Here is a 23842-nt window from a genome sequence, read left to right on the forward strand (position 1 = left end):
TTTATGACTTACGTCAAGTCAAGATTCAAAAAAAATTGTATTGTTGCCCTTAAATCTACCCCATTTTTTAAGATTTATTTTGTCAAAATAAAGACTGAATATTAAGTTTTCATCTTGCAAGATCTCTCTAGTATATATGAATGCAATGTGCTTAATATTAATAAATAAACGCTTGGCGTATTAACTTATTTGTACTTATGTTCATCATGAATATCTTGACAATATTATTTTTTAATATTTTCAATAAACATATTAAGTTTTCACTTTGCATGATGTCTTTAGTATATATAGGGTGTTCCAAAAGTCAACGATAAGCCGATAAAGGGCAATAGACCAGGTGCTCAAGGATTCAAAAAAAATACTAAAAAAAATCTATTTTAAGTACTTTTAAAATTATAGGCATTCGTAAAAAAACCGAAAAAAATTGAAACCCCCTGTTGAACTTTTTAGTACTGTGGCTACAAATTTTCGAATTTCTTAACAATTTTTTTTAATGTAACCTTAAATAACCTTTCGATAAATGACAAAACTAAATTCAAACACAACTGTTCGCATTTTTAAGAAATTATCAGATTTTTGCGCAACTTGTGTTGAAAATTGTGTCTTTTGACCATCATTTCCCAAATTTACCTAACTGTCCTGGAAAAGAAAATTACTTGACTGCTTGGCAAGTGATTTCAAAAGTTGGCGTATCTTATCTAGATTTCAAAATGGTAAGATACTTGCTAGATTATTGCTTCAATAGGTGTGTATTTTAATTTTTTTTAGTACATAGTCAAATGTACGCCGCTACTCTAAGCTAACTTAATTCTACATTAAAAATAAATGAGATAAAAGATTATTGGATTTGATTTGGATTTTGGCTCTTTTCTGGATTATCGATATCTCTGTGATTGTGTAACTAGTAAACGAAACCATGATGCAGATCGTTATGCTGCTCGGGAATATGCTAACATGCATCTCATCTATGAAGAATGTCGATGCAATGCTAATGCTGCCTTTAGACTGTATCGTCAAAGATACCCAAATGAAGAGCGTTATCCAGATTACAGAGTATTTCTAAATGTGCATCGATTACTTCTAGAGGGCCGATTCCCAAATCAAATGGGTGCTGCAGGCAGACCGCGCTTACCCTACGAAGCCGAAGTCTTACAAGAAGTTGCACGGAATCCGACTACATCTCAGTACGTGGAATAGAAACAAGGACAGGCGTGTCTAAAAGTTCGGCACATCGGATATTGAAAAGAAACCAGTTACATCCGTACCACGAACAACGAGTACAAAGTTTATTACCTCGAGACTACCCGGCAAGACTTGAATTTTGTCAAATAATGTTGCAAAGACATAGAGAAGATCCGTGATTCTTGGAAAGAATTTTATGGTCCGATTAATCGACTTTTAAGAAGGATAGTTACATAAATCTCCACAACTTACATGAGTGAGTGGCATGTGGAAAATCCACATTTACAGCGAGAGGACCGGTCGCAATACCAGTTTAAAGTAGTTTAACATGTGGACAGGAATACTTAATGGTAGAGTTATTGGACCATCCGAGTTGCCGGAAAATTTTAATGCCGAAGTTTACCTAGATTTGTTGGAAAATTATTTACCAGACTTACTGGAAGATGTGCCACTTAATATTAACCGAAACATGTGGTCTCAACATACGGCTGCCCGGCCCACTAAGCTCGTCCAGTAAGGGAATTTCTGGACAGAAAATATCCGAACAGGTGGATAGGGCGGGGTGGAACAATCGCTTGGCCGCCACGTTCGCCCGATTTAAATCCTTTGGATTTCTTTTATTAGGGAGCAATAAAAGACAAAATCTAGAACTGCGCCAAAAAATACAGGCAGCCGCTGAACAGATCAATAATGGAAGATTCGCCCGATTAATAACGCGATCTTTTTTAAAAAGGGTTAGAATGTGTATTAGGAATGAAGCAGATAATTTGAGCATTTGTTGTAACTCTAATAATTAAAGTTTTGTTTTATTTACTTTGATTTTGTTCCATTATTTATTTTGACTATAAAATTAACTTAGCTTAGAGCAGCGGCGTACATTTGACTATGTACTAAAAAAAAATAAAAATACACACCTATTGAAGTAATAATCTAGCAAGTATCTTACCATTTTGAAATCTAGATTAGATACGCCAATTTTTGAAATCACTTGCCAAGCAGTCAAGTGAAGCAGTCATTTTCTTTTCCAGAACAGTTAGTTAAATTAAGGAAATAAGGGTCAAAAGACACAATTTTCAACAGAAGTTGCGCAAAAATCTGATAATTTCGTACAAATTTGAACAGTTTTGTTTGAATTCAGTTTTGTAATTTATCGCCGGTTATTCAGGGTTACATTAAAATAAACCACAGTACAAAAAAGATCAACAGGGGGTGTCAATTTTTTTCGGTTTTTCTATGAATGCCTATAATTTTAAAAGTACTCAAGATAGATTTTTTTAGTTTTTTTTAGAATCCCTGAGCATCTGGTCTATTGCCCTTTTTCGGCTTATCGTTGACTTTTGGGACACCCTGTATGAATGCAATGTGCTTCATATTAATAAACAAACGCTTGGCGTATTAATTTATTCGTACTTAGCAAAAATCTTCTTTCGCTATAATGTTCATCATGACTACCTTGACAATATTCTTTTTAAATTTTTTCAATAAACATATTAAAAAATTTAGAAATTTGCGTTTTTTTATTGTAAAATTTTGTGATAAAGAAGCAGCTGAACTAACAACGTTTATAATACAGCATAGAACGTAAAATTAGTCACTTTTGTCAAGTATTAAGATATTGTCAAAATAAGAAACTTTTTTTTAAAAATTTCTGTTATAACGACTAAAAATTGTGAAATATATAAAGAATTCCAAAACTCATTTTTGAGTTGCTCACTTGCGAAAATTTCTCTCATTATTATAGTAAAATAGGTATCAAAATCATCACATGTCTCTATTAAATATACATTGTCTATTATAAGTGATAAAACTCGTCACAAAAGTGGCAAATACTGGAAGGAAAATGGAGTAAGGAAATTTTTCTCAACCCTTACTTATTAACGCTATTTTTTCTAAGGTATCGATCTGTGACTTAAAATCATTAATTTAAGTACTATTTATACGAAATTATATAACTTTATGTAACTAGATAAAGAACTTTTTTGTAGAGGCCTCAATATGCTTACCTATTCATATATTCACACATATAATGGATCTTTCCATATGGCTACTGATGCCATAATAAGTAATTCATACATTAGCATAATCTTGTACTCTGATAGAATTAATCGCATGCAAATTTTGACAGTAGTAGTAACAAGCATTAAGCAAGGTTAAATCTGGCCCATTTAGCTGATTAGTATCCTGTGATATCTGTTATGCCGTTGTAAGAAAAATAAAGTTTTAAAATTTTTCAATTTCTTTTACTAAGCACGTCAAAATCTGAAATCTAATTAAGTAACTAACTAACTTCCTCTTCGCTTTAACGTATCCATTATCATCAAAGTTCAAAAGCAAATTGACAAAATGTCAAATATTGTTTACCATAATAGGGAAAATGCCGACGCAAAATTTCTATCCACTTTGGGAAGAGTTTTAAGGTAAAAGTTTACGTAAACTTTGCGATACTGATCTAATTTTGCGGCCATGATAAAATTGTATCGCAAAAGGGCGACTTGCCTTTTACCCTCTCCAATTTAGGTTGTTAACTCGATTATTAGCGACCCTTTGAATTGACTTGTTATTAGTCAGGTTTGTCGTGGTCCCTTTATATAATTCACTACTCATTTTACATGATTGACTTAATTGAATCTAAAATCATTTGTTACATTTAAAACCTTATTGGCGTGACGCAGTTGGCTACACTAAGGACTCTAATTGGAAATAATTGCTCTTTTGATTACGTCTTTTCTTTTAATAATTATCTCATTCTTTTAATGCTTATTATAAGGGTAACTAACCTTTGGCCTTCTGTAGAGAGAAAATTAAAATATTTTATAGTCTCACAGACGTAAGAAAACATTAATTCAATAGAAAAAAGTATAAATTGAGTTTCAGCAAGCCAAAACAAGACTTTCAAAGCAAAAGCTTTTTAAAGGTAAAACACGACATTTTACCTGCTTAAAAATCCATTAGTCTTTAGCAGAAAAATATGAGCGATGTGCATTTAAGCCTAATGGAAAATTTAAATATAAATGTTTATATTTGCTAAATCGATGTTTTAGTTAATTAATTTTTTACTGGCAATTATAATATAATGTATTTTCATGAAATTTCACTCTCTAGCTAGGGGCAATGCAAATAAGCCAAGTTAAACTAGATCCTCTCTAGAGGAGGGGTTGTCTTTGTCTCGCTCTAAAGTACCCCAGGGTAAACAATCTACTTTGAAACTCTAAACTGCATTTAAGGTGGTCCGCTATTTATGCCTAACGACATAGAATGGTAGCTTATTATTTCTATTAGTGCAATCAACCAATTAATTATTTTCTTAAAAAGATATCCATAGAATCCAAAAGAGGTGAAATAAAGCACCTTCAGGAATGAAATACTGTGTGCTGTAATTATGACCTGAAATTGACTGCTAATCTGATTCAAATGATTAAGGATTAGTGATACATAAAGCAGACTTATAACTAGGTTTTTCACTCAGACATGTAAATTTCTTCTCTGCCTCTATTTGACTGAACATATAGAGCCGACATATATTCGTTAAAGATAGAAACCTATTGTCGCAATATTTAGGACGCGTACAATCGAATTTCTGACAAGAATTCAGTTGCAACGAGCATTGTTTTGCACCGATACCCATGCACCATAATGCATTCTGATGTATTACCTACATACATATATAGGTAAAGCTAGAATATGTATTTAGCGTTAAGATATTCAGTATAGTGGTAAAATTATAAAGGGGATGGAAATGTTCCTAAATGCGTGATGGTTTTCCAAATATGGTGACGTTATTGGACCTATTTAGGGAACGGCTTAAATTTCATTGGAAATTTGTTTAACTTATCACACAATTTTTAACTAAATTTCTCGATAAATTCAAATAAAATTAGACCGTTTGGCATTTTTTAAAATTAAGTAATTGTGACCTATATTCAACTAACGTTAGAAGAAACCCAACAATTAATTCGGGTATGGTTTGACAAGGAGGAAAAATTGAATTTATTAACATTTGACAAATATTGAAAATAGGTTTTTTTTTCTTAATAAGGAACAAATTTAAAAAATATCTTATAGATAGATATATTACATAATATTACAGATTTTGAACTTTAAGAATTTTGAGCAATAGACTGGAGAATCATTTTTATCGAAAAGGTTGAAAATTTCATTAAAATTTATGTGCCTTCAACAGTGTTCAAGATATTTTAAGACAAATTATTCCAATGAAATTATTTATCAAGGGGTATTAACTGGCACATTTTGATTAATTTCTCAGTGCATACCTATGATCTTATGATATTTTTCTTAATTATCAAATCTAAAAGCAGCTAAACTTCCCTTGAGAAACTTTAGTGCAAGTTTCATGTACCTTTAATAGTCGAGATATTTTTGGAAGAAATTAAAACAATTATTTGTTACTAGGGGTCTAGTAACAAATTACAATCTACTGGCGCAGTTTGGTTGATATCTTAACTAATGTTGATCATATGACATTTTCCCTAATTAATAAACTTAAAGTCAATTAAATTTCATTTGAGAAACCTTAGTGCTAGTTTCATATACCTTTAGTACTCTTAAAAGTATTTTGCGATAAGAAAAATTTATTTGTTATTAGGGTATCTACTGGCTCATTTTGCTTAATATCTTAGGTAATATTGATCCTACGATATTTTTATTAATTATTAAATTTATAGAGAATTAAATTTCCTCTGAGAAACCTTGATTTTCATATACCCCTCCTATAGTTCTCCCATATTTATCCCTTAAATCGAATTCTCATTTACATATATCCCTATTTCAGTTTAAAAATTAGAAGAGGATGGGAATAAAGTGATGTTTTTCAAGTACAGTTAGACACTTTACCTCAGAAAAATACTATTTTCAATCGATCCAAACACTATTAAGAAAATGAAACGATGATATAGGAAAAAGGTGTAAAAGTCGAATTCTCATTGATACATCCCTATCTCAGTTTAAAAATTAAAATGATGAGCATAAAGTAATGTTTTTCGAGAATAGTTAGACATTTTACGCTAGAAAGGCCTTATTTTCAGTGGATTTAAACACTATTAAGAAAATGAAACGATGATTTAGAAAAAGGTAAAAAAGTCGAATTCATTTATATATATATATATATATATTAAATATTGTATCGAGTTCACTCTATATGATCTTTCTGCTAAACGAATATCGAAGCTAAACGAATGCTATAAAAGAAAATCTGATGATCTTATAGAGTTTTAAAAGAGAAAACTAACAATGTAAACATGTTATAATTTTGTAATTACTTCTACGGTAAACCATTAAAGATATAATTTCGCATTTCAAAACGATTCCCCAATTCGTTATAAAGAAATATTTCTAATAGCCATTTAAGTTATGCATAATTATATAAAGTTTTTCAGAGTAAATTTATGAGTATTATAATTAAATATAATATAATTTTAAAGTATTTTGAAACTAAGCCCTTTTAAATATTACACTATAATTGGTTAGAAATACAGTCTATAACTTATTTAGGTCTATGCCCCAAGAACTACAAATACAGCAGAGAGCTGTTATGAATACATTGCAAAAATGTTAGTTTCACATTAATTTTTATTTAACCTACCACTCATTTTATTCTTATACGCTATACGTAAACATGGGATATACATTCCCTAACTTCCTGGCAAACCATGGACTGTAATTAATTAATTCATTTTCTAAGAAAAGTATATAAATTTGAAATGGAAAAGGTTTTTTGTGTAAAAGTGTCTTTAAAAGGTTAACATTTTTTTTTATTTATTACGTGTCTAAATAAAGTGATTTTTTTTAGTAGATGGAATTTTTCTAGGCATTCTCGTATTTTATTCAGATTTTCTTTTGAGAAAAAAAATCTCTCGATATTCTTGCATTTTCTCTTTTGGGAATTTTGTTTTTTTTTAAATTTTCTGCCGTGTATCTTTGAGTGGATTTTTTTTTATCTCCAAAGTGTCTCTAAGTATAGAAAATTTTTATTGGATCTCTCCTGGAAGTGTCTTGAGACAGTCATTTTTGGATTTCTCTTTATTATCTTGGAATAGAAGGAAGTTTTTTTTGATTTCTTTTAAGTGGCTTAAAATATAAAAAATATTTCTTAGATTTCTCTTAAGTATTGTGGCATACGATAAATTTTTCCTTGGTTTTCTCCCATATGTATTTAAGAAGAAATTTTTTTCCTTGATATCTCCAAAATGTCTTTAGGTATAGGAAATTTTCCTCATATTTCCCTTAGTGTTTTGGAATACGAAGAAATTTTCTTGGATTCGACCTAAGCACTTAAACTGAGAAAACCCTTCTTGGACTTCTCTTAAGTGTATAAAAGAGGAAGGAATTCTGCTTGAATTACTTCTGAGTTTCTAAGTGTCTTGGAGCGGGCAATTTTTTTTTAGATGTCTTTGGAATGCGGATAATTTTTCTTGGATTTTTTCTAAGTGTTTTTGACTAGAGAAGATTTTTATTTTATTTCTCCTAAGTGGCCTGAAATAAATATAATTTTCCTTGCATTGAGAGAGATTTTTTTTTCGATAATTTCAAAATTCCTAAAAGTTGGAAGAATTTTTATTAACAACCACACAGGAACACATTAACAAGAATCATATTGTGCAAGATTTTAATGTACTGAAACAATTTTCATTCAGTACTGACCATTGAAGGATAGGGTCATTATTAAGACAGAACGAGCAAGGTTATATTCAATTTTAAAGAGAGCACCTCAAATATGACATCAGAAAAAATGGACTTTGAATTGCAGGACTCCAGGTTTGCAGGAAATGAAGAAGTAAATATCTTAGACAGATAAGCTAGTGAAAACACAAGGATTCTTATGAAACAGAGAAAACTAAATTTCAAGTGTCTATTAAGGTAATATTATGCTTAATATATAAGGAACAACACCTTTCTAGTGAGATAATGCTATAGTAATCATAATGCACAAAAAGGGAGACATGGCAAAACTAGAAAACTATACCGGTAAACTTATTATCGTATGTTTATAAACTCTTATGTAAATTATAGTTAAGCAGATAATTAAATTAGGTTTATATTAGTCACGTGAATGGAACAGATAAGATTTAGAGCAACCTGTTAAGACTCTAATAGAAAACTGCATCAAATACAACATTCTATTGTTATTCATGGAACATGATAACTAGTTTTCATCCTAATTTTTTAACTTTTAAATTTAATCTTGGACATGTGGTGTTGTTGCTCTGCCTTTCTTTATATTCTGAAATACGCAGGATGATCTGAAGATGCCTATTACAGGCGAAACACGTATATTGTTTGGCCTTTGTATTTAATATATTTAAGACCTGTGACTTGAACTTGATTTTTTGAGAGAAAAATGGGCAATCTTTCAAGATGGTATTCCTGAATTTCTAGAAGGCCTTCGACCTAGTAAATCAACATAAAATGCTAGGAGTGTCGTATTGATCACCAATATAATTTCCTATTGAAAAACATAGATCAGTGGGTGACTACATATGTAAGGTTATATGCAGATAGAAATAAATTTTAAATAAAGAAATGTAGGAATATCTCAGAAACTTTACCACCATACTGGGACATACTTATAAAAGAGTAAATTGGGAAGAAATCGTTATAAATTTTGGACGAAAACTGATCAGGATGATGAGTGCAACAACATTAACTTATTACCTCTCTACTCTATCTTATATTGCTCATTTGTTCACTCCAAGCTTAAGTACGCTTCAATTATATGGCATCCAGTATATCAGGTGGAGATTGATAAAATTGAGTCAATTCAGCGTAGATTTTTAAAATATTTAATGTACAAGACCGATTGTGTTTATCCAGCAAGAGGAACATGTCAAGATATAATGCTTGCACGTGTTAACATGAAAGCCCCGTGGTCTTTTGATATAAGTTACTTAATTATAAAATCAACTGTAGATCATTGTTAAATCAAATTTACTGTGTTGTTCCCAGATTAAACTCTAGAAACTCTCGAACATTTCAGTGTAATAGAGCAATAAATAATATTTTTAAAAGGTCGCCGATTTATTATATGTGTAAATTATTTAATACTCTTTGTAAAAAATTTTAAAAAAATGTAAAAATAATACTGTTTGTACATAATTCTTTCTGTATTTCCTGTAAGTGGGTGAAATAAAAGCCTTATTATTATTACCATTTTTTAAGATATCAGAGAGTGAACTTTGTCATCGTTATTAAAAATATCTTTCTCAACTTTGAATTCAAAGTCTATGACATAGTTCCAAGCACCATATATCTAGTTCATTATTTCTCATATTGCCATTGTGAAACTCCGGCAATTTCCATGTTTCCATTGAATTTTTATCGCATGGCATATCTTATTTATGTGCTCTATTTCATCACTTTATAACCCAACAATTCACATATAACCTTAGGAATAACAAAAGTCGTAAAAAAGTTCTTTACGGCGCCTGTTTTTCTGCGATATTAAATTGCCGATTTATTTTCGTGACACGATTCGATATATTTATTTTTAATAAAAAAATTACCTTTTTACGTTGATTTAGGTTAAAAACGGTCAGAAGGGTATAAATTAAAATAAAGCAAAAAGCTCAAGCAACACACTATCTATGGTTAAATAAACTTTTATTTTTTGTGTAAATATACTAATATACAACTATAAATATCGGCATGATATACGTTGAAGAATTTAATATTATGTTTATATTTTATTCATGTTTAACGAGAAGGTTGATTACATGTTAATAATATTTATTATTTATTATTTCCTAAAGATTAAACGTTTAAGTATGATATATTGTATACTATTTAAAAATGTTTATGAAATGCGTTTAAATAAATTAGATTTTTTTTAACTTTACTACCAATGTAAATAATTTTTTTTAATTTGCAGATGTATACATCAGGGGATTTTTTAAAGTACAAAGAAAAACATTAATTTTTACCAAAGGCATCCATAAATAATTTATTGTAAATTTTATTTAATTTAAAAAAAGTACTTTGCAATGTCCATTACATTTTCTAAAATACATTTTTTTTAAATCCTTGTTTATTGTTTTAAGCAAATTTGTTTCCTTGAACTTCTTTTATTAGGATACCTTATTTGGTATAATTTTTGTTTTATATATTTTATTGCATTTTCTAGTTTTTTTTAAATTTCTTTCTGTATGATATTCCACTATAAGATATATACGTGTATAAAAAGTATACTGTATTCTACGATACATATGTGATATGGGGGTCCCTTTATCACATATTTGAGATGTAGTGATCGAGTGTAAAGAATCGCTATGTAAATCCCTTGTCAATTTTTTTTAAGTGCCGAAATTTTCTCCCTTGTGTAATCAGAACAAAATCGTATATGATATACGTATATTCTACAGTTTAATTAACCTAGACCATATACGGTTGATAAACATACCAACAGTTGTAATTAAAAAAATTTATTTTTAAACCTAGATAATGAAAAGTTGTCTAGGATAAAAAAAACTGAAATTTTAATAAAACCTAATGACTTATCTTAAGAAAACTGAATTTGCACTTTTTTGAAGTAGTACGACTATTGCAGTTTTTATAACGATACGCTTTACTTTTTTACTTTCGAGAAATAAAATAGAACTTTTGCACGTTTTACTCGAAAACCTCAAGTTTATGTGAGAAAAGTATAGATACAAAAAATATAGATATCTTTATCACCTATAATTTTCTTAAAAAGCATTTTTCTTTCAGGCAATTATTTAAAAAAAAAAAAACGTTTTGCATTAACCCGATCCTTACCCCCCCACCCACCCCACACCACTTATTAGTAAAAAATTGTTTTCAAAAATTATTGTTTTCCAAAATCATACATCTAATAACAGCTGCTTTCGTCTTTAATATCTAATCTACTAACACAGTTTGTGTATTTGAATTTGATATAATTATACATATATATTATTAAATATTTAATACAAAAACAGTACTATTAGATTTAATATTATGGACGAAAAACGAGGACTTTTCAAGAGAAATTCTTACTGAGTAAATATTTGGGGTGGGTGGGGGGTGTAAGGGTTGTGTTGATGAAAAACATTGTTTTAGCAGAATATATATATTCAATATTTAATTTTATATCACTGTTTATTTAAATTTGATATAATTTTAAATATAAATATTTGGTATAAAAACAGCGTTATTAGATTGGATAATATGGACGAAAAACAGTGATTTTTCAGAAGAATTTCATTAAATATTTAATGCGTAATAATGGAGTTTAAAAACTAGATATATAGATCCTGTGTCATTTTTTGTACAGAATCAAACGTATATTCTATAGTAATATATATATTTACAAAACCAAACATTTACTAAAAATAAATATACACTTAACGATAGTAATATATATTTTGTGTTGCTTGAGACGCATCCGTCGGTAAGTTGTAAAATTTTACTGACCTTACTTAGCAGATTTATTAAGGTACTAAAAAAGTACTTTCAGTCTAAGGTCTACTTGGCACCATTTACAGCGGCTGTGTTTATAGACGTTGTAAATTTACTGGTGTAGTTTAGTTAATTATTTAAAAGAATTATTAAAGGTACAATATTTTAACTAACAGTATCTTTATAGTATGCTAGAAGTTTATGGAATAATGAGGATCTTCTTCATTACCAATAATCGTCTAATACAGGATGTTGGTTACATAGTAAACATTTATTTTCAAGAAAAAGCTAAATCATGAAACCGTTCAAAATAAAAACCTCTTTTCGATAGCTTATCAAATCTGACTTTTTTTTTAACACAAAACCTCCAAGCACAGTAGGAACATAATTTTAAAAGGTAAACCCCCTTAAGCCTTGTTTTAAGCGGTCTCAAGAAACCTGTTGATATCAGAGGCCCTTTGTTCAAAACTATTAAGAAGCAAACCGTTTTTTATAGAATTCACTTTATTAAAATTTATTACATCTTTTAGATGTAATAATTCATTCCTTATAAGGTTTCATTAATTAGTGCCATAAATTGTCGGTAACATTAAACCTATAGGCGATATTGCACTAATAATGAAACCAAACTGCGCTAATACAATAAATAAATAATTGAGGTTTCGTAAAGCCTCTGTCATATTTAAATCTGTATATTTAAGCTCCACTCCAATATACCTCTATTTCGACGATAATAATAATTATTATATTGTGCTTCGCAACGTTTGTTTCAGTTTATATACTGCAGTCATTATTTGAGCTTAGTTTCGCTAAATGCATTTCATGCACAAAACTTTATGAAACTTGTATAAGATAATTAATTAATGTTTCTATTGCTTTAGTTTATTTGAGGGATGTTTCAAGTTAGTTTTTTATAAAAAATATAGAAACGTCTGTAATATAGGTTCGAGTAAGAATTATTGATTACTTACAAAAAACTGTTTGACATCTATTTTTAGTTTCGTCGAATGTTCCCAATATCCCATGGCTTTCGTAATGACGGTCATCCTTTCAAGACTGGTGATCCGACCCCTTTTATGCCCGACCTGTTTTTAGGTATAATAATCAACGGGTGATTATTCAAATTACATTGGGTCTTTTTGAGTTAACACCGTACCTGTTTCACTCACATATCATCTTTTAATTATATTTAATCCAATTATACCTTTTTGGGTGCCGATATATTTAGCTTAAGGAGATGCGTCGCAAGGTCCTTTTACATTTTTATCAAGCAATTTATTCAGTTTTATTCTTCCATACTAGGTTGCACTTGATTTAAAAAAATAATTGAGTACCACTTTTTTCAAAAAATTGATATTATTTCGTTAGTTATTCAAATCAAAATATTCGATCATTTCTTAGTTATACTGAAAATACCTATAGAAACCAAGAAAAAAGCTTAAAAAGACTAAAAACTGCCTGCCTGACGGAGGATATATCCAATCAATTGACATATCTAAAAAAAGTGCTGCAGTATTTATAGACTTAGCAAAGGCTTGCTGACACTGTGTATCCTAGAAAGCATTTCCGAAAAAGGGTAAAATGTGTTGGAATTAAGTTGTACAAATAGAAAAAAATTTAGCGAAAAAAATTTTTTTGAAGTTTGGGTCCCACAAAATGCACCGCATCGCAACTCACACCTGTGCCTATCCAAGGAAAAAATGAAGCTATTATTAAACTTCAAGCAGGTAGTTGTCAGGATTATGGATCATTTTTTATATTAGGTTTCTTTTTTTTTGTTTCGTTTTTTTGACCCTTCATTTATGCTTGGAACATTTAGCCACGTGTTGCAATATAGGAACTCATTCATAATAGAACAGGCTGCTAATATAGTATTTAAATAATTATACTATTGGGTAGTATAACATTGAATTCTCATTGTATCTAATTTCTAAAAAAGAATATTAAAAAGGAATAGTGCAAGAAAGATTAATACTAGGGAACTTAGATAGGATCACACGCTTCTCGTCCTGGAGCCAACGCAGGACATTTTTTCAAAGACAAAACATAGGGGGCCTCGGATAGGTAAGTAAACAATAGGGAGAAATAAAGGGATGTCTGAATAACTAAAATTATTAACTAGTGCATATACTTTCAAGTTATATTTTCCTTTTTGGACAATTTTAATATTTTTACAAAAGGGACAACAAAAAATACCCAAGTTACGATTTATCCCGAATTTAAAAATAAACCGCTTATATTCCAGTTATAAGTGTTAGTTCAACCAAATTCCTAGCGATAGAAAGACACTCTCATCTCATGTGGGATAAGCGCATTCAACTGTGTACAAAAAAGTTGATTAACTCCCGTATGCATCGTTTTAAAATCGTCTAGTTTAGAATCGATCCTCTATGAATCTCCTCTCTATGTATAAGGTATCGTATTCAGGTTTATGGACTTGGCAATGCTGTTTCACCTATCATTTGTCAAAAAAACTATATTAAAATAACCCAATAACCTTAAATAAATTACTTCAAATATTTGTAATAAAAATATTTTTGTCTAATGTAACCAAAATTTAAAGCAAAAATTAAAAATTTTTCGCTTTGCCTCAGATAACGTAATAACCAGCTATAACCTAATTCCATTAGCAAAATTTTTACTTCCCCATAATTTCTACGAGAAAATCAACAATTGATGAGTCATCTTCAAAGAATAGTTAATCTTCGATATCTATGTCCTTATAACCGTAGACCATAGCCCTAATTTCAATAAAAGTTTCTTATTATAACGTTACAATACAATTTTTTAATACATTACATCAAATTCAAAAAAAAATAATACACTATACAACAAAAACGATGTAATATGGTCTCGTACAGTACATTTTATTATATGGGATTATTGCTTGGGGCTGGGCATGTAACAACATAATAAAAACCTTAAAAAAAAAAATATGTTTATTTCGTTTTGGTTATATTAAGATTTACAAACAAGAACTATGCTAAAAAGACATATTGATTTACGTTACAAAAAATAACCTAATAACCTAACCTGCACACAACTACCAAACGAGATTTGTTACACAAGATCAAGCTGTTCCCCCAACTATGTTTATAACAAAAAGTTCATTTATATAGACAGCACAAAAAATACTACCACTGGAATTAAAACACACTTTAAAAATAATAATATATACTAAATAATATTAAAATTGGCTGCAGACTGAGAAAACTGAGTAAGCCTTAAAAAATTGCATTAAATGCCTTTAAGAATTTTAAAAAGCCATTTGGACTGAAAAAATCAACAAACCAATTACAGAGATTTTTGTAATTGAGGACTATAATCTTATAGTCGAAGTGCAGTATAAGATTATGGTCTGTAAAATTCCAATAATTAGAAAAAAATTATACTTATGCTTTTGGACTACATCTTCTTTTAGTTATATTCCAGGCATACTAAAAGTAAAAAAAATCAATTAATAGGAGAAAATTAAACTTACACGCCCTGATTACAATATTATAGTCTAGGTGTGTCTGCTTTAAAAAATGCAATAATTACTTGAAATTAAATTTCCGATTATTTATTGATTATTGATTACAGTGTCAATTGGTCCAGGTGTTCCAGTAATAAACAATTATTAATTTTAATAAGTTTTACTAAATTCAATCTAAATAGCAGGATTACCTTTATAGCCATAATCTAGGCGTGCAAGTAATAAAAAAAAAATTACCTTTAGACTTTTACTAAATTTTAAGTATTAGTCCAGGAGTCTCAGTACTAAAAAATTACTCATTTATCAATTTAATTTCATTAATTTGACAAGATTAGACACTTGGATTATGTATAGAGAACACTTGGACTACGTCTTATAAGCAGACGTACCAAAAATGGAAAAAAAAATCCTTTATTCAAACGAAAGTAGACTTACACATTTTAATTGTAATCTTACAGTCCAGGTGTTTACAGAAATTTTAAAATTTTAATAACAAAAAACATACTTTTTTCTGTATTAGGTGATTAAAGTGCAATTTATAATTTTTCAAATGTTTTTAGCCACTTACAATTTCGTTTACATTCATACTTCCTGTGTAATTTTAAAATTATTAATAAAAAGTCCTTCTTAAAAGATATCAGCTTTTTCTCATCTCGCCTTCATAATCTCGTTATGTAGTTAACTTATCAAACCCTTATATCATTTTTGACAAGGCGTATCTTAGATACCTTTAATAAGGATAACAGAATTCAGAAACAGGCCTGAAACGTATCGAGCGGTAATTTGAAAACGGTGTGCGTGTCAATATTCTGTTTATTATTTTGAGAAGAATTTAAAAATCGATAGGTTGTGTAATAGAAAACAGTTAAAAGAAAATATTTGCAAGTTAAATGGAGAAATCGGAGTGATAAAATGAAATTTCAAATCCAAGGAATCGTCGGAATATTTTTCCATATTTCGCTTTAAAATAGGTTTTCTCAATACATTTATATATATCTTGTAGCCCTCTATGACTATATCTATGTTTTTTGATATACTTATTCTTAAATAAAAATACCGAAGATTTTTTTAAATATTTTTATAGCGGATAATAAAATTGATAAATCGTATTGGTACAAACTATATGATTATATGACACCTATAATCTCTATTACCGAAACCAAGTAAAAACTTATAAAACGTGTAAAACTCTTTTGGCACCAAAGGATCATTTAAACCATTCCTGAACAAATAAAGTACGATACAACATCTACTCGGAAGAGATACAGGACTTAGGAGGGCTCCCCCGGGGATCTTCTAAATAAATAAGTAAGGCGATAGTTTACTGGAAATAAATAGTGTCTGGATACTACTTCCACTTGGACCGGTTTTAAATTTATTACCGTCTTTCCTTTTGGTCAGTTGCAAGCAGTTCAGTTAGTTATTTTTCTTTTCGGTGATAATTTTTCTACTTTTCGTAAAGAAATTTATTTTGTTTTTGGTTTTGGCAACTAACACACCGCAAATAGCATGTAAAAAGAAAAACGTACACCTTAAATAACAATATAATTTTATAAATTTAATTAAATGTGCCTTAAAACAACCAAGAAGTATCGCATCGCGAAGAAAATATCAATTAATCCCGCGGGCAAATTTTTAGATCGGATATCAAAAAGTAAACAGATTCTAAATAACCCGGATAGATTACAAAATACGAACAACAAAAAAACAAGTCGGCTTTAAAATTAATAAAGCAGCTTAGGATCGAATAAATCCCCTACAGAAATTAATCAGGAAAAAAACAAGTGAACTCAGAAATTAATAGGAAAAAGAATTAAAAAAAAAAACAAGTGCTCTGACGGTTATGTGTAACCATGAAATTTAAAAAGTTGGAGAAAAGCGGGGATTTCGACAGCTGCTGCCGTTGACATCAATGGTTTTAATTTGGGTCGGGAGACACATTAAAGTTTCATTTTGATTGTATACAAGTTTTAACATCGTTTTATAGGGTTGAAAAATTAAACTACCCTTGTAGAGCAAAGGAGTATATGTTTTATAACTACTAGTGGCATCAAAAAAATTATAATTATTTATAATGTCAAAAAAAATCCAATAAATTGTTTTGAAAATAAAAATGCAAAATAAATTAGAATACTATAGACCAAGAAAACCTCTATAAGTCTTTGTACTTATTGTGGTTTTACAATTATTATTATTATTACTTACGAAGACGATCAATGCAGGATATGTAAAGGGTCATCAAAAATTAAATTAAAATCTTTCATTTACTAAAATAGTGAAAAGTCAATTTTTTTAAATGAAATATTTAAATACTCTATATTTAATTTTCGTGCTTAAGAACTTTTACCCAGTCCAAAATTTATAAATTCTTTATCTCTAATCAAATCGTTGACCAGGGTAGAAAAATATTTACGACAATTTAAACAAAAAATACAACCTAGATAATATTATATTATTTATTTTGAAGGTAGTTTATGAAAAGAGTTTATTACAAAAAATTTACTTGAAATTTGATGTGCATATTCTTTCCCCTATTGTGACATTTTCCAATTTGACCCTTACTACCGATTAGTGACTTTTTTTTACATAATTTCTTGATTAGAGTAGCTATATGCGGAATATTAAAACAAAGCTAGAGTTTGATCATTTATAAGAAAGGAAAGTGTATAATAATTAACTGAATAACGAACGTGAACCTATGAATTTTCTAACTAGGTTAAGTTAGAAAAGACTAGATTAAAATTTTATCGTAATATACTCTTTATAATAAAAAATAATAAGTAATTTTTTTTAGTTGGGAAAATTGAGATGGTAAAATGATTACTTTTTTTTAATTGTTTCTCTGGTGTTTCTTTGGTGATAGTACTGTACTTATTTATTTGTTTTTATTGTCTTTATTGTAATAGTTTGTAACTTAAACATAATTTAACATTTATTTAACTTTTACTTCATTTTTAATGAAAATTATTGAAATGCGGATCATGCACATTTAAGTTATGCCATAAATGAACATATGCAATTCACCTAGTACCTCATCGTTCCTTTTGCCGGCCTTGCCGCTCTGGCAAACCAAACCACTCCAGATATAAAAATGATTAACAGATAAAACCAAAACTGTCTCATATTAACAGATTCTATATTATTATCTTGATTGTTAAATCACTCACTATAATAAAAAGACACTAAAACGTAATTAATTTTAGTACTCAAACCAATTGATGGAAATTGACCGCTGTTCTTTCGCAGGAACCTTAATATGTATAAGATAAGCTAGCTTAATATGAATTATTGGAACTCATCACAGTATATTAGATGTCCTTTGTGTGAAAATTAAATACACCTTTAAAAAAAACGATAAAGTTAAATAAGTGAAAAGCAGACATAAGACATAACACAGAGAGTCTAATATCAGGATTAAATATTTAGGCAAGGCATGTTAAAGTAGTTTCAATAAACCTTCAGTTTATTTTCTTTAAGAATCAAGTCTAAAAAGTACCTTAATAAATACAGCATTCATAAAATAGCCTTAAAAGAACTTCTTATTTAAGTCAAAAGTAAAAAATAGTATCTGTATCTCGTATTTTGTCTTGTCAAATTTGCAAAAAATTACAAAGTAAAAGTTTTGACAGTGCATATTTTACGTAAATTGATTTATTAAAAAATTTAGTAATTTTTGCAGGTATCTACTGTTTTATTAACAACAACATACAATTGTCGAGATTCAATAATATATCATTTAGTGACTATAATTTATTATTACATATTGTGTAAATACTTTGCTTTATTAATTTGGTGTTTTATGTTTTTTTTCTTAAAATTACGTTGATTTATGATATCTTGACAGAAAGAAACAAAAAAAAAGATAAGTAAATATTACGTTTTAAAATGGATGCCTACGTTTGTAATTAGCGTGAGTTCTTTAAAGTTTATTTGTAGTTCTAGTCCTTTAATTGTAAACTTAACCTTTCTACTGACTTTTTAATTTTTGTACTATATTGAATATTAAAATATTGTACAGTCGGATAATCATTAAATGCATCACTTTTAAAGCAAGATCGGCATATTATTTTGTGGAGAAAATACTTTTTCGTTTAAAAGATATTTTCTTTATTATAATATTATATTGTATGCAACAAATATCTAGAAAAATTCTATTAAGTAACTTAATATTTATTTATAGAATTTAATCAATAATAAAAAGTTTTAAAAAATATAATGAATTAAATAAAAATTATTGAAATGCGTACCATGCACATTTAAAATATGTATTAAATGAACAAACACAATTTACCTGGTTTCGTTAAAAAAAACTTAAAGGCGATTTGGATTTAAATCTATAAAGATGCGGCAGTTTAATGTATTAATAATATTAATTAACGAATTTTATTTAACAAACAAAATCAAATTATACATATATTTTTATAGTGCTTTAAAGGAGACGAAGTCTAGCTGTGCGGCTACTCTTACTTAACCTACCTAATCACTCTAAAGTGAAAATAAAACAATATCGTGCAACTTATTAGCGAATAGCTTTATCCAGTAGCAGGTAGAGATTTTCTTAAAAAGTAGATAGTTATATTGTGATATTATTTCAAAACCTAGGTCAATTCAGTATACAATGCCAATACCTGTTGATAAATTCCTCAAATATATTTTAAGGTTGGTTTTTGTAAGTTAGTAGATATGCTTTTCTTAGTTATTTTCCTATTTTTTTAAATTAATTATTACATGCTCATTTTAGGTGTCTTTTTGTCTTTAATAAAAAAAGGAAATCCTTTCTTATTCATAGTGAGTTTGTTGATTAAATATTAATTTCAATATCTTATTTAAATTTAAAATATACACAAAATTTATTGAAATTAAAGAAAATAATAAATATTGTATTATTTATTTTCAAATTAACCAGGTCTAATAAGGCAAGTGATGACAAGATTTCTTGTTCTTTATAGCTCTATAAATTTGGTATAAATTTAGGACTAAAACAAAATTCAAAAAAGGTAACTTTTTATTGTAGGTGTAGTACATCTAATAAGACTTTGATATAGCACAGTGAAAAGTGAATTATTTGAATCAATATTTTTTAGGTTTCTCAATTAAAAGAACATTTTGAAAGAACCTATATTTAAGTATTAACCAAACTTTAAAAACTTGTTAACATTTAGTTGTCTTGTAACCACTTAAAATTTTATTTTAACAAACTATAAGGCGTAAATAGACATTTTCTGCATATTTTTAAAAAATACATTTTTATAAAATTTAAAAAAAATTTATTTAAAACACTAAGTCTATTAGATTAGTTTTTACTCGGTACCAGATTAATATTGTTGTATCTTAACTAAAATTTTTCACTACCATCTATTCAGCGTTTTATGTTTTTAAACTATTTTACTTTTTTAGTACAAAATATTGAACTGGTTAATTCAATGTACGTGTTTAAATATTGATTTAATTATAGGCTTTATTAAATCAATTTTTAAAGAATAAGCATAAATTAGAATAAAATTAAGCATAACTAAAATAGAAAATAAAAAAAAAATGCGTTAGCGTTTTCTTACAGATTATTTTTGTTTTAATTTTGCATATAATTTTATTAATTATCAATAAAATTAAATTTATTTTAAGGTAAAATACGCAAATAGATTTATGATAACTCCTGCTGACTAACGTAGATTAATATGTAATGTATATTATTTTATATGTAGCTTTTTTATACTAAATGAATAATATCTTTATTATTATATAATTTTATCATAAAATTAACAGTTTACTAGACTTACTTTTAATTCACATAACTTTTATTTCAACCATTTGTATATAAGACATTTAATTTTTTCATAAAAAAAATAAGATTGAAAAATTGTTTTTTTCTTTAATATCCTCTATTTTCTCAATTTGTAGTGATTTTTTAAAATTTTTCAGTAATAGAGCTTTTTCCGAAAAAATTATTTTTTTTTAAATAATATTTTATTTTTGTCAATCGGACGTCCTTGCTTAATTTTATAAAATATCTAAGATATAAAATCTTATTTTTTTATTGATATTTTCTTGCACCTTCAAATTTATTAAATAAATCTTTTTTTCTTTTTTCTTCTGACAAAAAATATGTATTTAACTTGTTTCTCTGTATTTGTAACGAAAATTTCTTTCTTGCAAAAATTATCTTTTATTTAAAAATTTGCTTTTAATTTCATAAATGAAATTAAATTAATCAATTTTAGATTCAAATACGCACACTTCCAATATTAATTAAAACCATGCATAACTTAAATAGATATAAAAGCCCTTTATTTATAGCCAAAAGGATTTAACTCCAAGTTATTTATTATTAAAAATTAAAATAAAATAATTTAAGTGCAAAATTGTTAATAACATTTACGATTTAAGTGAATAAGATAAGTCAATTTTCTTTCACGTAACTATAGTCTGTTATATTTTACTTGAAACTAACTTTTATTTTAGTGCTTTTAAGTAACTTAAACAGTTCTCTATAAGACTTCTACTTTTCTTATTAAAAATGAAAAATATTAATTTGAATATCTTCAATTTTTCCCATTCGTATCGATTTTTTTAATTACTTATTTCAAGATTATATAATTTTTCTATAGTATGTGTAGTACCTTAGACCGCTACTAAAACTTTTTAAGTTATCCGGCCTCAAAAAGTAAGCTCTCGAATCCATTATTTGTAATTGGTTTTATACCATTCAAAGTTAAATTTCTCAAAAACTACTTAATGAATAATTTTAATAAAACAAATTGCATTAGATTCAGAATTAAATTTTCTTACGACATTTTGTTATGCTCTATAGTTGAATTTTTTTTTATAATGCAGATCATTTTTACAAATTTCTTTGCTCTCATAATAAAAATTACTTACAAGTTTATGCATTGCAGTCTATGCTTGTATTTTATAGTAAGATAATTTAATATCTAGAACTACATGCATTGTGTCAAAACTCTTTGACCCATCAATTTAAAAAATTCCTTTTGCATGTGTGGGTTTTAATAATTGGCATTTCTTTGTTTATTAGTAAAATATTTAACTAAAATTACATCATACTTTTTTAATATATCTAAAAGTTCTAAAAATGTCTTTTAATATTATTTAAGTAAATTGGCTTCATTTTGACTTCTTTCATTTGATCTTCTTTTTTAAGTAGGTAGGTTTCTTTAATTTCTGCGTTAAAATTGCTTCAATAACCTTACTATTTTTAAAAAGCATAATTTAGTTTTAATATATAGACTATTGTACTTCTTAAGAACTTATAGGAACACTTAACTATTTTTATATTGATTTTTTCTATTGCTTTTTTAAAATTAGTTAATCCTTAGTGAGGATCTACCCAAATCGATCGGTTTTCATAAGTTAATAGGAAAAAACTAAAACAGAACCTTTTATTTTCACGAGGAGAATACACCAACCAGCCACTTATAATTTATAAAAACTATAATACAAACAAGAAGCAATTTTAAATTTTCCTTCTTCCTGGCTGGCAAGAACTTTCCATCAATAATTTTCGAATTTTTTCCTTGGTCGTATGTCGACGACTAATATAAAAAAACAACAACTCGCAGCTACAAATTTTTTCCGTAATTCTATTTTTTAATAAGGAATTAATATCATTATCGATTTTATCCTTATTAATATTTTCGATTTCCATTTACGAAAAAAATCCACTTATTTATTTATTTCTGCTTAACTAAACAAATAATTAAGTAGAATCTTTAATTAATTAACTTTAAATGCCACGGCTAAAATTAATTATAATTTTTTTTTATAATAGTACCTGTATGTTCATTAGGATTACTATGCCTTTTATATATAACATCTAGACAAATTTTCCTAAGCTGTTTTAATAATTGTTGATCGAATTTAATTAGTAAATATACGGAATTAAGAAAAATGTATTGAAATGCGTATCATGTACATTTAAGTTATGCCTTAAATGAACATATTCAATATACCTGGTTCATCGTCGATCCTAGGCTTTGCCGCTCTACCAAACCAAACCACTCCGGACATAAGGATGATTAACAAATAAAACCACAACTGTCTAATATTAACAGATTCCATATTAATATCTTGATCGTTAAATCACTCACTATAATCAAAAGACACAAAAAATTTAATCAATTTTAGCACTCGAACCAATGGATGGTTTCACCTGTACGTAAACCGGCGATCGGGGTCCGTTCAAAGTCCGCGCGCGAATTTCAAGTCTCAGCAATCGTTCGGGAAATTTTTCTCGTCGTAGTTTTCATTCACTCCAGAGGAAAATCGAGGCTGCAACCACGTACGGGCGGTCGGTTAGCCACTGCTGACGATACGACGATGGTAAAAGGCCGAAACGCTCGCTCCGGTTCGGCCAATCAGGTTGCAGGGCGAGGAGAGACGAAACGCCGCGAACCCGCCGGTGCTGCTGGTTTTTCTCTCTTCTTTTCTTCGGCGCTTCTTGGAGATGTCGATGATGATGATGATGATGGTAAGATTCTGTGGCCGCTGCCCCTGCTGGTTAGTTAAATTCGGCTGATTAAAAATGGACAGGAAGCTTTTAATCGCCTCTTTCGGTGTGGTTTTTCGATACCGGTTGTCGGTGTCAATTAATTGTTTTTTTTTTCTTTTTTATTTTAGTTTCGACCAGAGGTGTTCTGCTCATTCATTACTTGTAGTAATTTGGGACGTCATTTGCGGTCGTTTTTCCTTCTTTCGGTTCTTTTTTATTTGCCTGACTTAAAAATATATATTCAGGGTGTTATTTGAGTACTCTACTCAAATAAC

The 23842-nt window shown here is 28.3% G+C and overlaps 1 protein-coding gene across 3 annotated transcripts in view; it reads right to left on the reverse strand.

Annotated features, from left to right (window-relative positions):
- Positions 1–23356, reverse strand: part of LOC126739500 (nephrin) — an 835262-nt gene extending 811906 nt beyond the window's left edge. For all 3 annotated transcript variants that reach the window (XM_050445213.1, XM_050445211.1, XM_050445210.1), the window contains exon 1: positions 23029–23356. In XM_050445213.1, coding sequence (XP_050301170.1) covers positions 23029–23137 — 109 coding nt within the window. In that variant the 5' untranslated portion in view covers positions 23138–23356. The remainder of the gene's footprint in view (positions 1–23028) is intronic.
- Between the last annotated feature and the right edge of the window lie 486 nt (positions 23357–23842).

The sequence above is a fragment of the Anthonomus grandis genome, chromosome 8 (genome assembly GCF_022605725.1).
Source record: "Anthonomus grandis grandis chromosome 8, icAntGran1.3, whole genome shotgun sequence".
Taxonomy (NCBI): domain Eukaryota; kingdom Metazoa; phylum Arthropoda; class Insecta; order Coleoptera; family Curculionidae; genus Anthonomus; species Anthonomus grandis.